The 14,329-nt window shown below is 40.2% G+C and overlaps 1 protein-coding gene and 1 long non-coding RNA gene across 10 annotated transcripts in view; one reads left to right on the forward strand and one right to left on the reverse strand.

The window, feature by feature from the left end:
• The window catches only part of LOC126374140 (transient receptor potential cation channel trpm), a 323,537-nt gene that overhangs the window by 304,644 nt on the left and 4,564 nt on the right, over positions 1-14,329 (reverse strand). For 8 of the 9 annotated variants that reach the window (XM_050020606.1, XM_050020604.1, XM_050020601.1 and 5 more), the window contains exon 2: positions 10,331-10,414. The exons of the other annotated variant lie outside the window; for it this stretch is intronic. In XM_050020606.1, the coding sequence (XP_049876563.1) occupies positions 10,331-10,414 (84 nt within the window). The remainder of the gene's footprint in view (positions 1-10,330; positions 10,415-14,329) is intronic. 9 annotated transcript variants of the gene reach the window in all.
• The window catches only part of LOC126374253 (uncharacterized), a 260,701-nt gene that overhangs the window by 157,849 nt on the left and 88,523 nt on the right, over positions 1-14,329 (forward strand). The window lies entirely within an intron of this gene.

Here is a 14,329-nt window from a genome sequence, read left to right on the forward strand (position 1 = left end):
ATAATTCGCTCCGCGCGCGGCGCGGTTGCTATGCCGCGGGTGCTGGTGTTCGTACAAATATGGTGTTATAAAAAATCGGTAGTATTTATAATATCAACATGGATTTAGTAAGGGCACTTCAACTCGTAGATGACAACACACCTACTCTTCTTCTTCAGGGTTATTATTGAGTCGCCAAAGTCCTCAGACATGACTCATGTAACAACTACGTACTTACATCAGTAAGTAGGAACCGGGACCAACGGCTTGTGCCTTCCGAGGCACGGATCGTCTTACTTTCGGACAATCTGGTGATCAGCCTGTAATGTCCCTACATACTTGCCCTGTAACATACCTACTGTAACATAATGTGTGGAGGTTTCCACCAAAGCTGTACGAGGAAGATGTGTAGATAAAATGTAAAGGTATATGTCGCAAACCTAGCAATTATATCTTCCGCTTGTTTTGAACCAGAGCTGTGCTGAGCGAGACAAGCCATTGTATTGGTTATTCCGTTGCTACTCTTCCTTGCACAACTCTGGTGGGAACGCAGCCTTATTAAGAGGTCGGTAGATAATCAGGATTTGATCCTGGTTTAACAAAAGCTCAGGGTTCGAATATCTTTAGAATCAGGATTGTTTAATCTATTTTTTGTGAGTTGTATGCCCTTTGCTACAAAACAAAGAAAAGATAAGTAACAACAAGTAAAAAATGAATAATTTTTTGATTAATTATGTGTTAATTCATCCCCCCCCCCCCCCCCCCCGTACCACAGAAATCAGAATCATTTATTCAACGTAATTATCATGGATAAGCGAGGAGCTCGGTGGCGCAGCGGTAAACGCGCTCAGTCTGCGATTGTTAAAGTTAAGCAACTTTCGCTGAGGCCGGTCATAGGATGGGTGACCACAAAAAAAAAGTTTTCATCTCGAGCTCCTCCGTGCTTCGGAAGGCACGTTAAGCTGTTGGTCCCGGCTGCATTAGCAGTCGTTAATAACCATCAATCCGCACTGGGCCCGCGTGATGGTTTAAGGCCCGATCTCCCTATCCATCCAAAGGGAAGGCCCGTGCCCCAGCAGTGGGGACGTTTATAGGTTATGGATATCATGGATAAACTCATGAATCCAAGCATCGTGAATCTGACAATTGGGTATACAGGTACAGGCGCACTTCGGACTAATTACATAATGTCCTCATAATATATAATAATAAAAGTGTCGAGTGACTGTCCGTGCGTCAGGCGACTGTTCTCAGGCGGTAAGGCGACACTGTTGCTAGCTGCGGCCGCGAGGCACGCGACTAGCGGAAGCGGTAGCGGATAACGAAGTACAGCTAATTGGCACGCAGTAATGATTAATAAAATAAAAAAAGAAGATTAAGAGTTGTTGTTGTTAAAGATGAATGCGACATGTATCGCGGCCATCCACCGATAGATGCAACATAATATAGAACATAGTACGCGCAACAAAAACCGCCTGCGAATTTTAATGGAACCAATTGACAAGTCATATTTATTGGCTCGTGTAGGTTCAAGATAATAATTAAATTAATTTTATTATGAAATTCTAATTACTAACTAATCTCAAACATTTTATTTTTGCTAATTAACTTATTTAAGAATTTTAATAAAAAAAGACGTAATAATAAGTCCGACATTTTATCACGTTTTTTTCTACGACGTCACAATGTGCTTTTTCATACAACATGGATACAACTTGTCCATGAGCCATGTCAGGGGTCTTTGGCGACTCACTAGTAATCCTGACACAAAGGTTGATGAGGTTGGTACTCCACTTCACAACCCACACGATAGAAAAAGAAGTTAGCGACATCAACGGTCCCACAACCAGGTAAATCGAAATGTCATTATAAGACAACTTACAGTCCGTAATGAACTCCTAATATGAATATAATGGACAAGATTGTAAGAGCTAACGAGCCCATCAGCCAAAAAGCTATATTTCTTATTATTAACATAAGCTGACGACTATATCCCAATAGGGTAGTTAAGAGGTACATCGACAGCGACCTCAAAGTGGGAGGCAAGCAACGACGGGTCCCAAAATAAAGAAGAGCAAAATATTATATTGTAAGGAGTTTCTCGTGATAATCAAACGTCAAGCCTATGAAAAGGAGCAGCAATGGCGCCACGATCTCACTTGGATTCGGAACGTCGTGCTGTGCGGATATACGTAGCCTAGTCACGTTGTCTTTTTAACATTGTTTCGTGTACATAGCTCTTACTTATTTGAAAAATATTATTAAACACATAAGTTCATAATAAAAATAGTTTTAGGATTTTGTAACCTCTTTTTTTTAAATAAATTACACTTCTGATCGCTAAAAATATCTAATATCGCTGTTTTCATGGCCTCCGGTAGAAGACGATGCGTGAGAGACGCGAAGATGTTCACATGTTACACTTACTTCGCATTATTTCCACACAGCTGCCTCCACTTTATCAAGTTCTATACTAAAACAATGTTCTTTGTTTCATATTGTACTTATCCCACCAAAACATTACTGTTAAAAGGCGACAGTTTGCGCTGGGTTTATTGAGTTAAAGAAGTATTGAAAACGAATCTAATAACAAGGTTATATGCACTTTATCATACACCAAACTTTTAACAGATATGGTTATGGTTGTGAAAAAGTTTTGTTAAAAATGCCTTTATAAAATTACAATACCTACCTACTTACTTTTAAATTTGAACTTGGAAAATTTTACTTTTCACAACCTAGTATAGTCGGCGCGACCTAGCCGCGGAGGTGGGCGCCTCTTACTTCAGTAGGCCGGAGTAAGATGGTGGCTGAGTTCGGATAGGGACCCAGACCTACGGGATATAACGTAGAACCCTTGCCCAGAGATGCGGGTGAAGACATCAACGATTGCAGAGGCGGAAATGAAAGCCATCGGTACGGAAATGCAGGACGGAAGAGGCGAGTCACAGGGACTGTAACTTGGAAACTGACGGAGGGCAGCAGTATCTGTCAGTACTATTCAGTGGCGGAGGATAGGTGTCCTAGTACACCTTTGAAATAGACTACTCTGTGCGCCATCCTACTCGCGTCAGATAGAGTACTACGGGGCAGAAGGCAAGAGGGAAACCACTGCTCTATTTTCCCCTAAAAGGTAGCATGGAGGATGCTACACCGATAAGAGCGTGGCTCTTAAATTAGTGATGAATAGGTACCTACCTACGTTCCACGGCTGGGCATAAAGGATTACAGATTACATCTCCGGGTGATTGAGAGGAGGCCTGTGCCCAGCAGTGGGACGTATAATAGGCTATTTAATGAGTATAGCCGGGGAAAAAAAGCTGCAAGAAAAACCTCGGCACAGGGACATTCTATTGTTCTTAGATATTTCCAAAAATGGTCAAGGGACCTTCAAAATGTTTCATGCTGATTATCAAACCAGCCATGGTATGATAATAAGATAACATAGTTTGCGAAATGAGTTATTTTAAGGAGAATGTAGCAGTAAGTAAATATGCCTTGATGGATAATGTCTTGTTTTATCTGAATTTTGCGATAATGTTGCTGACTTTGAGTTTGAACGGCCTCTGTGGTCCAGTGGTTGAGCGTTGGTCTCACGATCCGGAGGCCCCGGGTTCGAATCCCGGTGGGGACATATCACAAAAATCACTTTGTAATCCCTAATTTGGTTAGGACATTACAGGCTGATTACCTGATTGTCCGACAGTAAGATGATCCGTGCTTTGGAAGGCACGTTAAGCTGTTTATCCTGCAATTATTTTTATATATGTTTGTGTCATTCAACAGCCTCCGTGGTCTAGTGGTTAGAGCGTTAGGCTTACGATCTGGAGGTCCGGGTTCGATTCCCGTTGGGGACATTGTCGAAATCACTTTGCGAGACTGTCCTTTGTTTGGTAAGGACTTTTCAGGCTTGAATCCCCCGATTGTCCGAAAAAGTAAGATGATTCCGTGCTTCGGAGGGCACGTTAAGCCGTTGGTCCCAGCTTTTAGCCGTAAAAATCACCTCCACCGACCCGCAGTGGAGCAGCGTGGTGGAGTATGCTCCATACCCCCTCCGGTTGATTGAGGGGAGGCCTGTGCCCAGCAGTGGGACGTGTATAGGCTGTTTATGTGTGTCATTACATTGTTTTTTGGAATAATTATGTAGGTACCCGATTAATAAGAAAATAGGTTATTATTACGTTAAAGCTGTGCAACGCCATCTATATTGTTTTTGGTGAACGTAGCCTGGAAAGTCCCTCACTGGAACTCTGGAAATTTTAATATTTCAGAGGCATTAAAAGTATGATTAAATTTAAATGTGGCATTAAATTGAACATCATCATCACCAGCCCATTAACGTCCCCACTGCTGGGGCACGGGCCTTCCCTACGGATGGATAGGGAGATCGGGCCTTAAACCATCACGCGGACCCAGTGCGGATTGGTGGTTATTGACGACTGCTAATGCAGCCGTGACCAACGGCTTAACGTGCCTTCCGAAGCACGGAGGAGCTCGAGATGAAAACTTTTTTTTTGTGGTCACCCATCCTATGACCGGCCTTTGCGAAAGTTGCTTAACTTCAACAATCGCAGACCGAGCGCGTTTACCGCTGCGCCACCGAGCTCCTCAAATTGAACATACATACATACATAAACTCACGCCTATTTCCCACCGGGATAAGCAGAGACTATAGAATTCCATTTGCTTCGATCCTGACACACTTCTCATGCTTCCTCCACATTCATCAATCGCTTCATACGCGAACGCCGGTTAAGAGTAGATCTTACTAAACCTTTTCTAAGGACATCTCCAATTTGGTCAATGAGAGTCCTTCTAGGTCTTCCTCTGCTAGCCAAGACCCCAAACCCAACCCCTACCATCAACTTTCGCTTTATATACCATTATTACATTGAAACTGCTCAATTTCACATTTCCCAACATTTCAGTAATCCAATAAATAGCATTTAAAAGCTGAACGAAACATGATCAGCATTTCATTGCGCGTGTGCAATATATTATGTTTAAAACCGGATTCGTATGATTTACCGATTTTGTTACGCTCACAAATATTATATTACTAGCTCCGAGCCTCCGACTTCGTTCGCGTGGTTTGAGTATCGTAATAAGTAGGTACTAAGTCCGTTCATAGTAGGTGGGAGCATGAACTGATCTTCTTATCGTGTGGGTTGTGAGGTGCAATACCAACCTCATCAACCCTGGTGTTAGGGTTATTACTAAGCCGCGAAAGGCCCCTGACATGGTAACGAATACATACTTACATAAATAAATAAAATAAAATAAATCTTTATTTTCTCTTCACAAAGGTAACACAAAGTACCTAATCTTAACTAGGGTAATAATACACACTATAGTGCCTTTGTGAGAGACTGGTGTCTATATTAGGTGTGACCCTGTGTGACAGATCACCAGGCTCCTAACCTCTTACGGAACTCCTTGTTACTTACTACATCAGTAAGTGGTAACCGGGACCAACAGCTTAACGTGCCTTCCGAAGCACGGATCATTATACTGTCGGACAATCAGATGATCAGCCTGTAATGTGCTAACCAAACTAGGGTTCACAAAGTGACTTTTGTGATATGTCGCCACCGAGATATGAAACTAGAGATGATGTTTCATCAGTTTTAGACTGTCTTGGTCGATGGGGCTGGCATAATAGACTTTGTTAAAAGCCCTTAAATAAAAGAATATAAAAAAAATACCTTACGTCCGTCTCTGCGTTTCAACCTATCTATGAGTCATTCTCATCCAAGTCAGCCAAGCGATTTAGACGTTAAAAGATAACAGACAGACAGAGTTACCTTCATTTATATTATAAGTACAATGGAAGTACGGATTTGTATATTTTATCGAGCTACATACGTGTCGGGTTTATATACTCACTCATTTCAAGCCCTATTGATCTGAGTGATCAGGACAGCGTGCCTTCAATGCTGAAGGTTGCGGGTTTGGTACAACCAATTAATACTTCCCTAATCCTAAACTATTAACGGCCTCCGTGGTCCAATAGTTGAGCGTTGGACTCACAATCCGGAGGTCCCTGTTTCGAATCCCGGTGTGGACATGGACATATCACAAAAATGTATCACAAAAAACTAGTTTGGTTAGGACATTACAGGCTGATCACCTGATTGTCCAAAAAGTAAGATGATCCGTGCTTCGGAAGGCAAGTTAAGCCGTTGGTCCCGGTTACTACTTACTGATGTAAGTAAGTAGTCGTTACATGAGTCATGTCAGAGGCCTATGACGGCTCAATAGTAACCCTGACACCAGGGTTGATGGTTGGGTGATGAGGTTGGTACGACACGATAGAAGAAGAACTAATTAGTAATAAGTAAATTAATATTTTTTTTACTTTTTATTTTAATCTACACTTCTCATCAAAAAAATCGAAACACTTCCGTTTTCATTGTTTCTGTCCGAATTTAACACAAAAAAGAATTCATACGATGAAAAAAAATACATAAATGTATAGCTGGCAGTTTGGCCATTACAGTAATAAGCGAAAATTCTAAATTCAAAATTAGAATTTCATTTGTTTATCTTATAAACGAAATGAATCACTGTTTTGAGACAAAAGTGTGTTTAGGGTTGGAGTACATTTAGCGTTTAAAAACTAAAAATTGGCGCCTATCCTTAAACTTTTTGTTTTTTATTTCAATACTGTGACTTTGGGACGTCTGAAAAAAGGTTTTTTTTCTAAAACGTATGGATACTTCGCCCACAGAAGCCGCCCAAGTTGTGGCATTGCTGGATTCTGGCCTTAGTCAGCGTGTTGTGGCTGCAAGACTGCATCTAAGCCTATCATCTGTTCATAGAGTCTATAAACGTTATCGGGAGACTGGTTTGTTCACGCGCCGTTCAGGATCTGGCAGGAATCGGCTCACTTCTGAGCGAGATGATCGATTTATTGTAACAACTTCTTTAAGAAATCGACGCCTTAACGCTTTTCAACTGCAGCAGCGGCTTCGTATTGTACGAAGGGTGGCTGTAAGTGACTCTACAATTAGAAGAAGGTTGAAGGATCGTGGACTGGTACCGCATAAGCCAGCAAACGGGCCGAAATTAACTGCAGACCATCGAAGAGCGCGCCTTAACTTTGCACGTGAGCACCTAAATTGGTCATACCTACAGAACCGCCACCATAGCTGACCTTTTCTTCAATGCAGCATTGTGCATAGCGTTCTCCGTCTCTTCTGTAGACCTTGTTCCTTCCGTCGTTACCATACAGCATAATTTTACACTCATCAGAAAAGAGAACTTTGCTCCACTGTAGGTATGACCAATTTAGGTGCTCACGTGCAAAGTTAAGGCGCGCTCTTCGATGGTCTGCAGTTAATTTCGGCCCATTTGCTGGCTTATGCGGTACCAGTCCACGATCCTTCAACCTTCTTCTAATTGTAGAGTCACTTACAGCCACCCTTCGTACAACACGAAGCCGCTGCTGCAGTTGAAAAGCGTTAAGGCGTCGATTTCTTAAAGAAGTTGTTACAATAAATCGATCATCTCGCTCAGAAGTGACCCGATTCCTGCCAGATCCTGAACGGCGCGTGAACAAACCAGTCTCCCGATAACGTTTATAGACTCTATGAACAGATGACAGGCTTAGATGCAGTCTTGCAGCCACAACACGCTGACTAAGGCCAGAATCCAGCAATGCCACAACTTGGGCGGCTTCTGTGGGCGAAGTATCCATACGTTTTAGAAAAAAAACCTTTTTTCAGACGTCCCAAAGTCACAGTATTGAAATAAAAAACAAAAAGTTTAAGGATAGGCGCCAATTTTTAGTTTTTAAACGCTAAATGTACTCCAACCCTAAACACACATTTGTCTCAAAACAGTGATTCATTTCGTTTATAAGATAAACAAATGAAATTCTAATTTTGAATTTAGAATTTTCACTTATTACTGTAATGGCCAAACTGCCAGCTATACATTTATGTATTTTTTTTCATCGTATGAATTCTTTTTTGTGTTAAATTCGGACAGAAACAATGAAAACGGAAGTGTTTCGATTTTTTTGATGAGAAGTGTATTTTAATTCCATATTTTATAAATATTTGTCAGTTAAGGCACGTTAAGCCGTTGGTCCCGGTTACTACTTACTGGTGTAAGTTAGTAGTCGTTACATGAGCCATGTCAGGGGCCTTTGGCGGCTCAATAGTAACCCTGACACCAGGGTTGATGGGGTTGGTAATCCACCTCACAATCCACACGATAGAAGAAGAAGTTAAGGGTAAATAGAGACTGCTTTGTTAACTAAATTACTTATTTGTAGATGCTATGTACAGTCAGCAAATAGACAGTGACAGTCAAGGTATGTACGCATATGTCCAATAATTAGGGACGTTCAAGGTGGCTGTATAGTTAGTAACAATCTAAGTGACCAAAAACATCGGCACAACCTGCGTGTTCGTAAAGTTGGCAACAACCTAATCGTCCACATAGTTTTGAACATCTTGACTGCTTGGATACCATTGTAGTCATCATCATCAGCCCATTAACGTCCCCACTGCTGGGGCACGGGCCTTCCCTATAGATGGATAGGGAGATCGGGCCTTAAACCACCACGCGGGCCCAGTGCGGATTGATGGTTATTAACGACTGCTAATGCAGCCGGGACCAACGGCTTAACGTGCCTTCCGAAGCACGAAGGAGCTCGAGATGAAAACTTTATTTTTTTTTGTGGTCACCCATCCTGTGACCGGCCTTTGCGAAAGTTGCTTAGATTCAACAATCGCAGACCGAGCGCGTTTACCGCTGCGCCACCGAGCTCCTCACCATTGTAGTAGTAGTAATTAATTCTTCTTTTTTGACGTACCTTCTTTTAGTTGGTCCAAATACTGTGCTACAAGTATAACCCCGGACACTTCACACAAAAATCACATTACACCGTGTACAGTCACGAGTAATATCATGTACCCACTTTAGAACCCTGTCGTACTATCATATTTGACATTTAATGAGACTTACGGTTTTATTTGTCAAAAAAGTTAATGTGACATGGTTTCAAAGTGTATCATATTAGTACTCATGACCGTACAGGGGGGTTAAAATAACCACATAGAAGCAATTAATCTAAAAAAGCAATATTGCTATTTGACATTTAATTGCATTGCGCACTCACTTTTATATGCGCAAATGTTAAATTGCAATATTGCTTTTTAAGACGAATTGCTTCGATGTGGCCTTTTTTATTTTAATCCATCAGCTCTTTCATACAATCATGAACATTCATGAGCGGGCATCATCACAAGATGTACGTTAAATTCATGCTGCATTTCAACCACAATTATTATTAAGATTTCAACGCGTAGACACAACCTTTACAACTTTCTTCACATCACAATATCATTGATGATGACTGATGGTAAATTGATGATAATGAGTTGATGACGGATGAATGATAAAAAATTATGATGGTGAATACGCTTCATTTTGTGTTTTTTCTGCAATAGGATTGTTTCCGGTAAAAATGATCTGGCCAAGTAGTTAATGCCATTTGCGGCAAATCTACATAAAGATAGGTCACGCCAAAAAAAAAGGTAAAAAAATTAGACCTAAATTATTTATCTGGATTGTTATTTCGAAAAATCACATTCCTATGTGGTTTTTCAAAAAGATTTTTCAAGGCTTTCACTATAAGGCGACTAGGCGACTAATGGCGGATAGGTCATTAGCATATCGCCCACATGATGGTCCATCACGATGGAAATGACAAAGCGTTAAATTTCTCACTTGCTTCAAATCCGTGTTTTTTTGTTTTCCTTCCAACCATAAACAACGCTCCTTTTATCTTTTCACAACACACTGAACACATTTATTTCGTGGATTTTCCTGTAACATACATACATATAAACTCACGCCTATTACCCATCGGGGTAGGCGGGGATTTCCCAGCTTTCTGTAACACTGAGCAAATTTCACGTGTTTATATACAAATTATAGAAAGAAAAACGAGGAAGACCAAGAAGAGCTTACATGGAACAGATAAAAGAAGGCGAACGTCGTGTCTTATTACGAGCTGAAGGAATTGATCTTTGATAGACAAGAATGGAGAAAGCTACACCGACAAGGGCGTGGCTCTCAAATGAGTGATGATGGTATACAAATTGTTTATTCAAAAAGGAACAGAAAAACGTATGGGTATTTACAATATACTTACACACAACACAAATTAAATAATTATATGTACAAAAGAGGATGAAAGAAATACCAAACACAATGACGACAAAGATGTATTCCATTGATAATGATGATATTGATAAATGATGATGAGTGATGATGAATGATAATGATGAGTCATGATGATGTTTGATGATGATCATGCTCAACACGAGCTACTGACTTTCTTTTTGTCATCGACAGGAATCGACAGGGAGAGCATCGCCAAACCAGCTATTCTTTTCAGCCCGCTTTGTAAATGGGCACCCTGTTGAAAATAAACAAATTAAATAAAATAAATTAATGATAAACAAAAAAATAAAACCGAAAACTAAATTAAATTAATAAGAAAGCTACTAAAAATTAACAGTGAAAAATAATAAAAATTCGGTAAAACGCCAGCCTGTTTTTTTGAGATAAATACTGTTGATAGATTGATTATCCTTAAAAAAACTTAAGATGTTCATAAGTTATGTTAATGCAACAAAATAACACAGCATATCGCCCTGAAGAGGTAGGCAGAGGTGGTAGAGGAGATAGCATTATACGCCCCCAAGTATGATAATGAACCGTATACACTTAGTATTAAATATAAGTAGTCAGTTAATAGTGATGAATTATCTATGCGATTATATACGGTTTGGTGCCCGAGCTTCCGGCCAAGTAGTTAATGCGATCTGCGGTAAATCTACAATAAGACAGGTCAAAAAAAAAAAAGGTGCCCGAGCCGGTACTCGAACCAGTGACACTATGGTAAAAAAAAAGTCCATAATGTCATCGGATTACTCGTGACTCTGCCCACCTCATTCACCTCATTAGGGATTAATGGCGTGAGTTTGGAATGCAAGGAATGCAATCCCGATTCTGCGGGATCCCGATCTCGCGAGATCTCGTCTGATTTTTTGGGATCAATCCCGAAGCATAATGTGACGAGATCCCATTGACGAGAGATTGACGGAATTGGGCGAAACTCCTTGAGTTATACGTTTGATTATGATGATTTCCAAAGAAAACTTGATTATTTAGTTAGTAATATTGAAGAAAAGATTTTGTGTTCTTTCAAAAAAATTGTTTTAATTAACCAATCAATCAATAATACTTTATTGCACAACGACATATACAAAGCCAAAACCTCACTAATTAGTTAATTAACCTCACTATCACAAAAAAAGTAGGTTTCATCGTTTTCAGCCATCCTAACTTTACATTTTTTTATGAAATGTGGTATTCCACGATAAATATATAAGTAGGTAGGCGCAAGAGAAATACAACCGTTCGTTAGCTCGTTTATTGCAGAACTGTCGCATACAAGAAAATATGTATGTACCTGGTCTACATTACATGAACTATACCCGAAAATTTCGGGATCTCGCGGGATTGATATTTCCAATCCCGTGGGACCTCGAATTTACGATCTCGACTCGGGATTTCATTCCCTAGTACGCGGGTTATTAGCTCTATGAACACCTGAAACCTTTTGTAAGATTACTCCATCGGTGCGTCAAGAGTATTGTATTACAATGTATGATTAACTACAGAGGGCTATCAATGACCACCCAGTAACTGTTTACAGTAACATATTAGTGTGTGTGTAAACATTTAGATAGGACACGACGACGCGTGCGCGCCCGGGCGGCTGGGGCGAAAACATTCGCGTTTTTAATCTACTGCCATACCCCGGACTATTCATACAAACAACCTCGTTTTACACGCACACCACACATTGACGTTATCGTACACATGTGTGTGTGACGTCTGACTGATTCAAGTCTAAACTATGTTCAAAGGGGGTGAGGTAAACCTGACTCAGCCGCTAGTGGGGAGCGGACAGTTGCCGTTCTATACGTAGTATCCTTATTCTTTGCTGTAGAGAAACTAACACTTATTTATCGTATTTTTTGCATCTCAGAACCTCAGTAAGTAATATATAGGGAGTAATTATTATTATATGCATTTGGCTAACACAACAGCACTAAACAAGACGACACTAAAGTTCTTATTGCTTTGTGGAGGAAGCAATTGAAGCGAGTGTCCGTTCTATAACATAGTATTATTTTTTATTCTATGGTGTATTCTACGAGTTAAATAATCTTTTTTTGAAAATCACCCCGCAATTTAACGCTAAGTTGTGTGGGTAGACAGTATTTATGTACTATAATTTGGACTTTGAAACATTTATTAGGGGTAAGCAGTAAAGCAATGAAATAGCCTAAATATTTGGACTCAGTACGTCCAATCGAAGATTTTTTCCAGACACAAGAGTAAATCAAGTATTCAGTATTTCTTTAATAACTTTCTTTACATAAACAAATCACGAATATAATGACGATGCAAAAAATAATTTCGCATGGACAGGAAGAGGACCCGGTGGTGTAATGGTTAACATGTATGCAGCTAAAATGCGCCGCGTGTGCGTGCATACCATGCGCCCGCGCCTTTACTCCCGGGGAAACAAACTCGTGGAAGTCTGTGGTTTTATCTCAGGTTAGCATTATGATGAAACTTTCAGCATTTAGTTTGTTTTTACGAGATAACTCAGTCTGCCGGGAGATATAATGTGAGAGAATCCCACAACTCCCTTGGCGAAAGTGTAAACATACGGGAGATACAACGAGCGAGCACGCTGAGCCTTAGAATAATTACTAATTATAATAGTGACGTCACATGAAGTTCGGCAAGCCGATTGAACGAATGATTTCAGTACTTTTGACACTTAATCGGTACCAGCTAAGAAATCAAAGTTCGGCTTCAGAAGCCGATTCCCATTGGAAGTGTCAATTAATGCCCTAACGGCCTCCGTGGTCCAGTGGTTTAAGCGTTGAAGACATATCACAAAAATCACTTTGTGATCCCTAGTTTGGTTAGGACATTACAGGCTGATCACCTGATTGTCCGAAAGTAAGATGATCCGTTAAGTAAGTATGGCTTGATGGATAATGTCTTGTTTTATCTGAATTATGCGATAATGTTGTTGACTTTGAGGTTTGAACGGCCTCTGTGGTCCAATGGCTCAGCGTTCGTCTCACGATCCGGAGGCCCCGGGTTCGAATCCCGGTGGGGACATATCACAAAAATCACTTTGTGGTCCCTAGTTTGGTTAGGACATTACAGGCTGATCAGCTGATTCTCCGACAGTAAGAGGATCCGTGCTTCGGAAGGCACGTTAAGCTGTTGGTCCCGGTTACTACTTACTGATATAAGTAAGTAGTCGTTACATGAGCCATGTCAGGGGCTTTGGCGGCTCAATAGTAACCCTGACACGGGGGTTGATGGGGTTGGTAATTCACCTCACAACCCACACGATAGAAGAAGTTGATGCCCTAGTAGTCTTAAAAACATAACTCTTCATTTTGTAAACTCAAGTTTCGAGAGCGTGTCAGCACAATATAGAACCCGGTATTTTTCACTGAAAGCCGTGACTGCAGGACCGCACCATACCGACAACCAACAACGCATTAATAATTAATCAATTTTAAAATTTACCCTGGCAACTAACGCGCGGATGAGTGGTAAATAATGTAGCGAGGTGGCAACATTGGGTACCCAACAAAGCCCTGGGCAGAATTCTTTATACAGTTTTTATATTCTTTTGAAATGAAGTTCTTTTTATAAAAAAAATATAATTTGGTTGGCTAAATGAACCTGAAACGGGTGGATTGTGCTGGTCTGTAAGGGTAGGTAGGCGTAGAATGGCCACCCTACCCATTAGCAAATAAAATAAACGTGAAATGGAAGTTTTTTTTATTATAGTACCTAAGTATTTTCTCTTAGTTTTCTCTTCTTATTTAAATTTTGCCTTACCTTACCAGGGCACACGCCCTGCTCAATTATTTTTTAAACATTACATATTATGTAATATGTGTACACATGCCCCAACCCATATAAAACTGCTATTGTTGCGTATTTCTTAATCCTATCACGGGCGGAGACCATGGGTCATTGATGGTTCATAATAAATAGTATGACACCTTAGAATCGGAACGTCATTAGACGTTCTGTCCTTGAAAGAGTTAAATTAAAAATAGTAAATATATAAAAAAATCATAATTACATTTAGAGTTAAAGTAATTTAGTAAATAACATTTCTTAATTTATTTTTGACCTAGGAAACTATCCAATATTTAAATAAACTACGTGGCCATTTTATTTTCTATCTATAAATATTTAATAAATTACTTGCCTT

This window comes from Pectinophora gossypiella, chromosome 17 (genome assembly GCF_024362695.1).
Source record: "Pectinophora gossypiella chromosome 17, ilPecGoss1.1, whole genome shotgun sequence".
Classification (NCBI taxonomy): domain Eukaryota; kingdom Metazoa; phylum Arthropoda; class Insecta; order Lepidoptera; family Gelechiidae; genus Pectinophora; species Pectinophora gossypiella.